The sequence below is a fragment of the Mirounga angustirostris genome, unplaced genomic scaffold, assembly GCF_029215605.1.
Source record: "Mirounga angustirostris isolate CCGP_5_RB_7025 unplaced genomic scaffold, mMirAng1.0.hap1 SCAF_6, whole genome shotgun sequence".
NCBI classification, from domain to species: domain Eukaryota; kingdom Metazoa; phylum Chordata; class Mammalia; order Carnivora; family Phocidae; genus Mirounga; species Mirounga angustirostris.
The window spans coordinates 39313884-39326577 of NW_026991714.1; the positions used below are offsets into that span (position 1 = coordinate 39313884).

The window sequence follows — 12694 nt, forward strand, 5'->3', positions numbered from 1 at the left end:
ACACAAGCAGGGGAGTGGGAGAGGGAGAAGCAGGCTTCCCACCGAGCAGGGAGCCCGATGCGGGGCTCATTCCCAGGACCCTGGGACCATGACCTGAGCCGAAGGCAGATGCTTAACGACTGAGCCACCCAGGCACCCCAAGAATTCGGGGTTTTAAAGGGAAGAGCCATCTCCCCAGCTGTGGCCCTCCTCGGGGCCCATCCCTTTGGGTGTTTGCAGAGCCCCCCAGGAAGGAGAAGGAGCCAGCGTACCTGCGGCAGACAGCATTGTCCACTCTTTGGACCCCCTAGGTATTCACCAGCTACATTGACCTCCTGTACCCCACAGAAGACAGGAACGACCGGCTAAGAGATTCTTACTTCTTTACCTGCGAGTGCCAGGAGTGCACCACCAAAGACAAGGTAGCCCCCGGTCGGGTAAAGGTGCCAACCATACCCTGCACTGCAGCACCTTGGCACCAGTTGAGGGCCCTGTCTGCCTGGGGGCGTCTCCTCCTACCCTTTAAACCCATCTTACTAAGACAGCTAGAGGGAAATCGAGTTACACCAGGTCTCTGTTCAAACCCTGATCCTCACAGCTGATGAAAACATTTGCACTACACCGTACAGGTAAGAGAAGGATTTGCCAAGTTGCTGTTTCTTGGAAAGAAATGTCTGCTCAGAAAATTGGGGAGGGGAAAAGCACACGAGAGTAATTTTCAGGCTTTCCAGCCTGTTCGTCAGAATATGGAAAATTTTCTCTGGCATTACCCATGTTCTTTTGGCTGTGCTCCCCCTCCTCATTCTGTTCTCTTGATTCATAGATGTGTGAACCCACAGATCTGCCCATAGCAAACATATTCTAAGTGTCCTGCTTAGATAAGGATTGTCTAGAAAATTCGTACTTTTGTTTGTTTGTTGTAAAAAGGTATTGGAGTACTGAATTTCTTAGATCCAGTGCCCGATTTCCTTGCATTCTTTTGCGACTTTAGAATGGGCAAGCCCCTATCTTTGCATAGGAAAGTAGACTATTTGAGAGGTTTCCCCCTCAGTGTGGTTTCCGTGGGAGGTAACACCTTGCACCTGTGGACATCTCCCTCAGGATAAGGCCAAGGTGGAAATCCGGAAGCTCAGTGATCCCCCAAAGGCAGAAACTATCCGTGACATGGTCAGATATGCACGCAACGTCATCGAGGAGTTCCGGAGGGCCAAGCACTACAAATATATCCTTTACAACTGTCCAGAAGTTTACTGCCCCTCACCTGCAGGAGGTGCTGGAGAGCTGGGAGGAGGGAGTGGAAGAAGGGTGAGCATGGGATTCTGAACGTGAAAGGAGGAATGTCTTCTGGCAGACGTGGACAGAGTAACTGACCGCCCATGACTTGGCATCAACCGCATCCAAGTTGTGTGGTGTTGACTTCATCTGACTTCTCCTTGTTTCACTAGTGTGGTCAGGAGCTGGATGTGGTAGAAGAGTTTAATGGTCAAAAGCTATGAAGGAGAGTTCCTTGAAGGCCCGCATTGCTTGGGTGTCGTACTCTAGGCAAGCACAGTACCGAGGGCTTTGCGTATTACATTATTGCCATCCCCGTGTAACAGATGGGAACAGACTCCTGGATAGCAAGTATTGTACCCAAGGGACAGAGCTCACCAGGATTTTTGCCCCAGGTCTGCTGACTACCATAATCCATATTCTTAACCACTACATTATAGCATTTTCTTAGGTTGAAAAGGCATCACATTTACGCTGGGGGAAGAACTAAAAGCAGCAGAGGAAATTGAGAGAGGCACATTTTTTTTTTTTCCCCTCAGTCTAAAAAGGAACTTTCCCGTAGTGGGGACTTCTTCCTTAAAAATGCTTCAACTAAAGTGCTGAGCTTGGGTGAATGAGGTTGAAGATTTATGATCCTAAACATTGTTTACAGCTGAACCCAGGGTCTGTTCCCTGTGGCTAAAATTTTTCAGTCGTTCAATAGTTGAGATCTTCAGTTTTTCCTGAAGTTTGTTTCTTTAAGAAAAATATGATTCTTGTAGAAAAAATATTTTCCTTTCACTTTTGCTTGGGTTTCTGTAATTTTTCAGAGGGTGAGGGTAGGGGCAGAATGGATGGAATAATTCCTTGAACCCAGCCTTGGGCAGTCTCCCAAGTCACCAGAGCCTGTGGTTTCCTTGACTCCAGAGCACCCCCTAGTGAGCTGCTGGAGATCTGCGAGCTCAGCCAGGAGAAGATGGGCTCCGTGTTTGAGGACAGCAACGTGTACATGCTGCACATGATGTACCAGGCCATGGGCGTCTGCCTGTACATGCAGGACTGGGAAGGAGCCCTGCGATACGGACAGAAAATCATTAAGCCCTACAGGTGATTGCAATGGCTCAGTTCTCATCATCTTAGCAGGGACTGGAATTTGGTGATTTGGAACGCTATTTTTGTTTTCCGACTGTCCTGTGTTGGAACATGCCTAGAACAGCTTTCCCATTCTGCACCCACACCTGGAGCACAGGTGTAGGCTGCTGTTCCCTCCGCCGTTTGGAAGAGACAGCTGTGAGGGCAGGCTGAGGTTATGAAGGGGGTGCCGGGCAGGAGCCCTGCCGGGACCTGTCCAGGGTGCTGTAGCCAAAGTAGTTAATTCCCATCAGTATTAAGAAGCCACCGTCGTGTTTGTTTTCCATCCCATCCTTCCAAGTTAAACACACTTATGCATTGGTAAGTGGTGGTTTCACATCCCTGCTTTTCCATCGTTAGTCACACCATCCCCTTCTTGTGCTTTTGGAAATTGCAGCCCAGTTTGCAAATGGGGACATGCTAGGACCATTGCGTTGGCTCTGGTTATCCATTATCCCCCACCTCCCCCCCTAGCTCTGAATAAAGCAAGTTGGATTTTAGCTTACAGTAATAATGGGTATCAGCCCTGGGGAAGTTTCCTGTCGAGAGGGTTTTTAAACCTTAAAGTGTGTGACAGATGGAGGTTGTGGCCGTGTCCTCCGGCCCTGATTAGCCATTTCAGGGCTGGGATGGCCTAGATCTTACCAGTGGGGCCCTCGTTAAACACATTCACATTGTACATTTACAGGGTCTCCCCAAGACCCAAGTGGCCCAGAATCTCTGGGCATTAGACCTGAGATCCCTGTGCCCCAGAAGCACCCCAGGTGTCTCTCATGGATCTGAGAAGCCCTCAGCACTCCCTCCCATTCTAAGGTTGGGGACTGTAAAGTTTGTATCCCGTCTGGATTTCCACGGCCTTCCACTTACCCTGCCTTGCCTGGATTAGCCATCAGGGGGAGCTCAAGGGAAGCCAGCTCCTAAAATCTGCTCTTGGAAACAATTTGCTGCATCACAGAGGCTCTCAAAGCCTGTCTTCTTCCTGGGGTGGGTGAGGAAAGCCTCTGGTCTTATGCAAACTGCCCTCTGTGAGATCTGGAGGGGAGGGGATGAGAGAGACAGAAAGAATGAGATCATCTTAGCTTTGTGGTCCCTCTCCCAGCAGGGCCTTGCTCTCCTGGACCCTTCCTTAGCTTGCTGAGCCTCTCCTGGGAGGCCAGCTCTGGCCTTCTGTGGGGCCCCTGGGGCCATGGCTTCTTCCAGGCAGCATGATGCCGCCTGCCCAGGAATATAGCCAGAATGTGCGTCTTCTAGGTGGCTTTTGAGGGTAGAGCAGTACAGACCAGTCTGTAAGTCAACACCTACACACACACACACGCATTCTCTCTCCCCGCATCCGCTCTCACCCATGAGCTGCCTCCTGGTCTCTTTCCCTGGCAGGCCCTAGCCGGCAGCCTTGTGAAAACCGGAGAGAGAACACCTGCTGTATATAAAGCCCTCTCCTGGACAACAGAGAAAGCTTACCTAAGAAGAAGGTGTTCTCCTGATTTCAGAGAGCTGGCAGCTTTGCTAAACCAACTGATACCATAGAGTGTGACAGAAAGCTGGGGTCTTGAGACACACGGGGGTGTGGATTTTTAGGTGTACTGTCTTTTTAATATGAGGGTATAGGCCTAGTGTCTTCATAAATAGGGGCTTCACTTTAAAAGATGTTTTCCCAGTGCCCTGCTCTGGGTACACTAAAACAAAAATCTGGGACTGGGATTGGATGTCGTGTTTATCAATGTTTTTGTGTAGGATTTCCCCTGCAGTTTTTCTGTAGCTTTTCAGAAACACACAAACTGCGTGAAAGGAAGAGCCTCTGGGGTGCTTAGACAGGGTCGAGCCGTCCACACTTGCCCTCCCTGCACCTGCTAGGGCTCGGAGGAGTCTGGCTGCGGTGGGGAGCGGGCCGTGGGCTCGGCAGCCATGGGCTCGCTGCGCCTGGCCTGCAGCTGCTTGGGAGCCTTGGGCAAGTGGCCTGTTACCTTCTCTCTCACTGCAGCAAGCACTACCCTCTGTACTCCCTCAACGTGGCCTCCATGTGGCTGAAGCTGGGGAGGCTGTACATGGGCCTGGAAGACAAAGCTGCTGGAGAGAAAGCCCTGAAGAAGGTACGTCTGCATTGTGGGGCTGGGGGGCCTGGCGCCCCACGGCCCCTTTTTCCTTCGACCCCTGCCTTCCCACCTGATAGCGCCGAGTGACTGAAGTCCTAGAGACTTGACCGGCTCTTGAGCCACCTCTGGTCAGAGAGGCGGGAGGGGGCGGACTGGGCAGGTCAGAGTAGGGCAAGTGATTGAGCCTTTGCCTTGTCTGCACCCAGGCCCTCCCTCTGTGCCCATCGAGAGGGGCTGGCTGCCCTTGTGGGCACAGCCCGTGACTGGGGAGAAGGGGGTACCGCCCCCATCCCACGTGAAGCTCTGGAAGTGGACAGAGGCCACGGGGTGGGTCAGGAGACCGCGGTGAGGGAATCTTCCATTTGTCTGTCCTTCGGATTATAATTATGCACTTGGGAGTTTCTAAAATGTACTTAACAACCGTCTTCACTGTTCATCCAGTATCAGTTACATGCCAGGACCTTCATGTGTGTTTTTTTCTTTTAATTTCTTAAAAATGAGATAGATTTTCCTGATGGAAAAATTGAGATTCCTACAGGCTAAGGCCTTCCTTCAGACTGGGGTCTTTCTGAGTTGAAAGCGTCCACTCCACTCACCCAGGCTGTGGCCCACACCCGGGGCAGACCAGGCTGCTGGGCAGCATTGGCCTCCCTCGGTGTCCACAGCTGCCCTGTGCGGGCGACGGGGCAGGGCCCTGACCTGGTACCTGACCGGAGCTCAGAATCACCATCCTGAATTTTTTTTTTTTTAAGATTTTATTTATTTGACAGAGACACAGCGAGAGAGGGAACACAAGCAGGGGGAGTGGGAGAGGGAGAAGCAGGCTTCCCACCGAACAGGGAGCCCAATGCGGGGCTTGATCCCAGGACCCTGAGATCATGACTTGAGCCGAAGGCAGACGCTTAACGACTGAGCCACCCAGGTGCCCCCACCATCCTGAGTATTGATTCTCGTTCTTTATGTGGAAGTTAGCAGTTGATGAAATGTAATCTTTGAGACAGTCTGTTGAGTCCTGTAAGAGAATGTCTGTGAAAGTTCGGGCCAGATTCTGTGTCTCTTCCCAGTAGACTACTTGGGAAGATGGTAGAAGGTCCCACATCCCAAATGGAAGGGTCCGGGCCCGACTAGGCCAGAAGTATGACCTAAGTATAAACTTCCCTGTTTTTAAACCACAGAATTTACCTCCTAAGACAACAGATTTACTGTCTTGGTGAACTGAGGGAAAACTGACCAGTTGGGTCACAGCTGCAAGGTGCTGGTAGGTAATGAGGTACAAGATCAGTGAAGGACACAGGAGATCTGAGCAAGGAGTGGGAGTGATGAACACAGAGGGGCCGGAGCAGGGGAGGCATTTGAAGCAGGACCTTCCTGAAGGCTCACACTGTTCTTTGGCCTGCCTCCTGTTGGTTTGAGATCTATGAAGTGAATGGTATAAATGAAAGGATTGTCCATCAGAGTCACAGGCCATCAAAACTTCCCTGTTTGGAGAGTGGAAATAATTTTTCTGTGAGTAACAGTTGAATACAAAAAAGCAAACATAAACTTGTGCAGATAACATTTGGGACATGCTTCCTATATGTCGGACCCTATTCTAAACACTTTATGTGTACTAACAACTCTGAGAGGTAGGCCTCCTTCCTATTTTGCAGATGAGGAAAATGAGGCACAGAGTAGTTAAGCAAATTGCCCAAGGTCACACATCGAGGAAATGATGGAGCCCCTGGCAACTCTTGCACTTTATATTGCCCAACTGTGAAGAAGCCTTATTATAAATATGTTCTCTCCAGCTTCCTCTCAGGAAACCTGCAACTACTTTTAAGTTTTTTTTAAGAATATGCATTACAAGGAAAACACGCGCTTTTTGAAAGGGAAGAACGGTTTCATCATGTCTTACGGATTAGCGGTGTAAACTAAAATCAAAATAGGTTTGGTGTGAAGTTCTCTGTTCCAGCACCGCCTGTTTCCTTGGTTGAGCACAGCCAAATAATTCTATCCCTAAAGCGTTTCTTACTGCAGTCTCTGGGATGTCATGAAATCAATTTCTCTGTATCATTTCTTCAGCTAGAGTAGAATAATGTTTTATTCAGCGGTACAGACTGGATGACTAGTTGGTTAGCAGATAATCTTGTCTACTTAAAAAAAAAAAAAGGAAAAGAAAAAAAGCCAGGCTCTGGAGGAGGACGGGGCTCTAAGGTGTCCGGTGCAGTGAAGCAGAGCAGTCTGGCTGGGGTTACGTTGGCCCAGGGTGCGGGCGAAGGGGCTGCCTCCAGGCTCTCACCCCTTCACTTGTCTCTCTCTCTCCTAGGCCATCGCCATCATGGAAGTGGCTCACGGCAAAGATCATCCGTACATTTCTGAGATCAAACAGGAAATTGAAAGCCACTGAAACTACGCCAACACGTTCGTTTCTATTTAAATGCTAGTGCAGAAGCCTTCAAGGATTTGAATATTTCCAGGCGTACATACGACTCTTGCATTTCTGTAAAATCGCTGGAATGAAAACACCTACTCGCCCTTAAACCTCACACATGGCTTACCTGAAGTTGGTCTTAATCTTTACTCTTAGTACCAAAATGATTTCTGAATGCGTTCATTGCCCTAAGAGATAATGACATGGTTTCATTTGTTACCCTAGACTTTGGACAGATTGTTTTAAAAGAATGCGATTATTTTTCCCTTCATGTCTATTATAACGTTCTGAACACTGGAATGATGAGGGAGAATAAAAAAGGTAACGGTATTTGAAGTTTGTCTTTTCTTCTGTCTGCGGGGAGGAGCTCACCATGGCGGTGGGAGCTGGGTCCGGGAGGGGCAGTCACCCCTGCTCTGCATCGGGGTTCAGCCTGCACTGGCTCTCAGGGCTCAGTGACCTTGGAGGAAGAAAGGAGGTGCAATGAAGTGACCTGAGTGCCCCACCCTGGCAGGGGAGTGCGGCTGTTTTGAGTCTTCGGTCTAGTATCTGAAATCCCTTTAATGCATAAAGGTGCCTTGCTTCACTTTCTTGGCTCCCCCCGCCACCCGCCCCCCCCATCTGTCTGAAAGCAGACTTTCCATTCCTCATTCTGTTGATTGTTCTCATGCAGGACTCTCCTTGTTTGGAAGCCCTCCAGGGTAAGCTGGAGAAGGAAAAAAATTTTTCCTTACCAACTCTGTGTTATTGAGCAAACACTGATCCGTCCCCGCGCGGCCAGCAGGAATCCGGCTTCCCACAGCCCGGAGGGCAGCAACCTGGGCGCTGTTTGCTAGCAACCGCCGCGGAGGACCCGACCCAGCCCGCCTGCCGCGCCTGCCCCCCCCCCCCCCCCCCCGCCCGGGGACGCCCTGTTTCCTGGAGGAGGTTCCCGAGTCCAAAGAGAGGAACTTCCCCACTGGTCATAATTAAAGCCTGCTGGAGTTTACCCTTGAGCTTTCCTCCATATTCCTGAGCTGCAAACAGCTCAGCTGCAGTTCGGTACATTATCCTTCCAGGCTCATCGACACACACCCCCGTGCACACATCTCAGACGTACACACATGTCCCACACACACACGGTTAACTGCACACAGTGGGGATTCAGCAGGCGGAATGCATGCTCTTGTTCAGCTAAGTGCAGTAAGATGCTTCTTGAACACCTACTGTGTGCAAAACACTCTGTCTCTCTCTCCAAGAGCGGAGAAATGAGCACTGCACAGGTCCTGCCTCCAGGGAGTTTAGTGTTTGAAGAATATGCTAATTGACTCTGTAGTTAAGCCTAAAAGCAGCTTAGCAGCCGCCCCCCCCACCCTGGGTTTTATAGGTTTTATTTATAGGTTTTATTTATAGGTTTTATAAATGTAATATTTTCTCAAAAAATGTAAGTAATACTGGAAAAAAGTAAGCTGTTCTTTCTTCTTCCCCAGTCCGATTCTCCAGAGGTGACCCCTGGAAACCGTGTGCTGATGTGGTCCCAGTTCTCCCCACGCCCATGTAAGGTACATACGGAAACAGATGAGAAAAACAAAGGCAGAATGGCCACTGACCTATTATTTTGTGATCTCTGTCTCTGACTTAACAAGATGGACCTCTTTTCATTCCAGCATTTGCAGATTTGCTTCATCCTTTTCCGAGTCAGAACATTGCACTGAATGTGTCATAATTTACTCGTTCTATTTACGGACACGTGGTTTTTCCAGGTTGCTGTCACTTTGAACAGTGCCACAGGGCACAGTCTTCGATGTGGAAATTTGCTCTCAGGTGGCAGCGTTTTGGGGGCTAGATTCCTAGAAGTGGAATTTCAGGATCCAGTAGTGAAAACTTTTAAAATTTGATTAATTTTGGCCACATTTCCTTTTTAAAAAACGGCATCCCGTACCAAGAAGATACAGTGTTTGTATTTGTTTTCCCCTACCGTCATAACAACACACTGTTTGAAATTGTTTGGCCAATCTACTGTGTGAATTACTGTTTGCTCTGCATTTATTAATGAGATGGGGCACTTTCTCCTGTACTTAGGAATTCCTGTTTTTCTTCTGTGCGTCGATATTCACAGCCATTGCCTATCTTGCTAATCATGTCTCTCATTTTATTTTTATTTTTTAAAGATTTTAGTTATTAGCAGGGGGAGGGGCAAGGGGAGAGGGAGAATCTTTTTTTTTTTTTTTTAAAGATTTTATTTATTTGAGAGAGAGAGAGAGAGAGCACATGAGAGGGGGGAGGGTCAGAGGGAGAAGCAGACTCCCTGCCGAGCAGGGAGCCCGATGCGGGACTCGATCCTGGGACTCCAGGATCATGACCTGAGCCGAAGGCAGTCGCTTAACCAACTGAGAGCCACCCAGGCACCTGAGAGGGAGAATCTTAAGCAGACTCCCCACTGAGCACTGAGCTCACTGCAGGGCTCGATCTTAGGACCCTGAGATCCATGACCTGAACTGAAATCGAGAGTCAGGTATGAGAGGTGCCCCTCTCATAATAATTTATAAGAGCTCAAAATGTATTTTGGAATATTAGCTCTTTGCTATGTCCTGAAAATATTTTTTCCCTGGTTGACCATTAACTTTATTTTTCATGACACTTGCTGTAGAAAGTTATCATTAAATGAAGAAAATGTTTTCATCTTTAAATGAAGAGGAAATAAAACCATTTTTTTTAAAGTCTGCTTTATCTGGAATTATTTAGTAGGAAGAGATCCAGTTGTACTCTTTAAAATTTTTAATTTTCAAAATTGCTAGCCCCTTACGGCAGCATCATTTACTGATTGATTTTCCTCTGCTGATCTGAAATGGTCCCATTATCGTTACCTTAAGATTTAGGTTTATTTCTGTATTCTCAATTATTGTGGCACTGCAAAACTTTTAGTAACTAGTAGGGCTAGTCTTCTGTGTTCTCTTGACTTGTTCTGACCATTCTCCCACATTTAGCCCTCCATAGCCCTTGAGCATCGTTTGGCCAAGCCCGCTCTTGGCCTTTCCCTCCTTCCCCGCCAAAAGTGCTATTCGGTATTTATTAGAATTGCATTAGAATGAGTGATACACAGAGCACTGACCTCTCCATAATGCAAGTCTTTCTATCCAAGAATGTGGTGAGTTTATCAATTTGTCTGTTTTGCCTTAAAATGGTTAGGCTTTGTTTATATAGGTCCGACACATTGATCTTCATTCCTAGATTTTATGTTTTCTACAGCTATTATGAGCTCTTTTCTTCCATCATGCTTCTTAACTGGTAAGTCAGATAACATTTTCCCATTTATTTTTATCAAGATGTAAAATCACAAAATAGACATATTTGATCCTGCTTTTGTCCTTTCATTGCATGTCTGTGTATGTTTTCCTTATGTTTACGTTTTGCTCTCTGGGTTTACCTCCCTTAAAAAATTTCCTTCCTCAGCTCTGCTAAGAGTCTGGAGATAAAACAGTAACCACCAGGAGACTGGTTTATCTCAAAATTATACGATAAGACTTTTTTCTGTTATCCAAAGAAAATAAACTGAGTCCATGTACTTAGTCCATGAAAGAGAAAACAAATGAGCGTATGTACCTTTTTTCTTTCCATTCTGCTTCTCTCCATATCCACCGGCACTTTGTGTATTACCATTTTTGTAATTGTTTTGTTGCCCCCGTCAACATATACACAGAATTATTTCTATGTTTAACGAGATGTGCTCACCATTCCCTCTCACCCCAGAGTGGCTCATGGGATTCTCACGCAGCATGAAATACGCCGGGACCTCAGTGGGTAGACTCCCTGTGGAGGGCCAGGAGGGTAAATGGGTTAACACAGAAATGGGTCTATTGCCCTGTTACTCCTCGAAGACAGTGTCCACCCTCATCACCAGGGGTTCACTGGGGATGTCTCTGGCAGGTGCTGGGCTGAAAATATGGGCAGAGCCGCCTTCTTAAAACCTAGACAGGAGCTGCTGAAGGACAAACCAAGGATGGGGGTGTCCCAGAGCAGCCTGGGGCCTTCTGTTTCCACGTGGACAGTCCAGGGTCTTAGGAAGTGACAGCTGGGGGAAGGGACTTGGCATTTGATAAGGGTTATCATGGCACTGGTGGGAAAGATCCCTTTCTATGTATTTTTCACTCTAAGTGATTGCCCTTGTCAGGTTTTTCTTTATAACCATGACACAACTTTGGAAATTTCAAACGAATTCTTCAGTATGATCAAGTTATACAGGAATGAAAAGTGGGTAGAAATAAACGGGCTTTAAAATAGTGAAAAAGCAGATTTTACCAGGCACTGTTGCCTATGAAAATAATCCTTAAAAGTAAAGGATGTAGGTGCTTTCATCTAACGCAAACATGTATGGCACAGAAGAAAGGAGATTCAACTGTTTTCTCTGGAAAAAAAAAAAAGTTTATTGCATATGGAAGTCAATAGATATCTTTTACAAAAAAGTTAGAATAAAGATCTCACATTTGTAAAGGCACGTATGAAACATTTTACAGCAATGACAAGGGAGGTGAGAACATAAACAATACACAACTAGGACCATTATCTAAAGACTTTATAAAAACAGAAAACAGTGCAAAAAATACTGTCAAAAGTCAGTTTTACACACCTCATAATTGTGTCTAAAACTGGCAAGCATAAGCTTATTTACTGATATAAAAAAAGCACATAGGATAGCATGCATAGTTTTATTTAAGGCTTTTAATATTATTAAATTGAGAGGGAGTCTATATCACATTAAAGTTGCCATGAATATTAATAAATCACTCCCTGACATAGGGAATGTCCTATAAACTTCTCCCTCCCTCTCTCCCCTTACAACCCCTGTTCATAGTAAAGAGACTGGACTTGCATCTTGCGAAGTAGCAAGCAGCAACCGAGGGAGAGCAGAGGTGTCGTCAGGATCCCCAGTCCCAACCTGGAATGCGTTAACTCACAGCAACAACATCCTGGGCAACCGGTTACATTTCCAGGTCAGCTCACAACAGCCCACCACACTGGGCTGACCCATCCTTACATTTCAGCTCTGTTAGGAGTCCAAAGGCTTCTGTGGGCTGACCCAAGAACCTTAAGAACAAACTGGTGTCTAAGCTGGGGACTTGTCTGCACATTGCTTAAAAAGGAAAGCTATGAAATGTCAATTGTTTTGAAGGATATAATTCACAACATTTTATAAAACAGACAAGGAAAGCATCAAAATACTGAGTTAAGTAACACAAGAAGTCCAGTGAAACAAACTAGGCCTGTTATTTGATGTAACACAATTTATATAAGGTTATATGTTTAAATAGTCATCTGCATATGTAAACTGTTTCCATTTTCCCATTTAAGAATCCTCAAGCATGTCAGCTATTGAAGGAACAAAGGACAGACACAGGAAATCATCTCTGATGAAGAGTAACCTTACTTTTAAAAAGGTATATGGTTAATAGATTTTTAAGATTCCAAACTGGCAAGAAAGTTTAGCCAAAGGAAACGGCAGTAACATTTTAACAATGTTCACGCTGAAAAAAAAACCAAAGGCTCTGAATTACAGCTTTCAGCTCCCTGGTGAAGGTAGTTATTAGCTAACACTGTAGTTGAGGGAGGTGGGAGGCCCCTGAGAAATGCAGAGAACACCAGGCACCCCTGCTCTGAGAGTTATCCTGACTCGAAGCAGGATTCCTGAGATTTTAGCAAAAACGGTTCCACCCCCAAGGCGCAAAAAGACTCCAACCCACTCTTCAGCTTTCTCCTGGAAACCTGCGGTCAGGTGAGAAGGCATCAGGGTTTCCTGGAAGGAAGAGGTTGGAAAGAAACAACTGGATAAGGTACACAGTGGCTGAACAGCTTA

The 12694-nt window shown here is 46.8% G+C and overlaps 1 protein-coding gene across 5 annotated transcripts in view; it reads left to right on the forward strand.

Annotated features, from left to right (window-relative positions):
- SMYD2 (SET and MYND domain containing 2) overlaps window positions 1-7194 on the forward strand; it is a 50176-nt gene extending 42982 nt beyond the window's left edge. For 4 of the 5 annotated variants that reach the window (XM_045877222.3, XM_045877221.3, XM_054507979.2 and 1 more), the window contains 5 exons: window positions 291-401; window positions 1081-1201; window positions 2163-2337; window positions 4343-4451; window positions 6760-7194. In XM_045877222.3, the coding sequence (XP_045733178.1) occupies window positions 291-401; window positions 1081-1201; window positions 2163-2337; window positions 4343-4451; window positions 6760-6840 (597 nt within the window). In that variant the 3' untranslated portion in view covers window positions 6841-7194. The remainder of the gene's footprint in view (window positions 1-290; window positions 402-1080; window positions 1202-2162; window positions 2338-4342; window positions 4452-6759) is intronic. The other variant, XM_064594174.1, reaches the window with a different exon arrangement.
- The last annotated feature ends 5500 nt before the right edge of the window (window positions 7195-12694 follow it).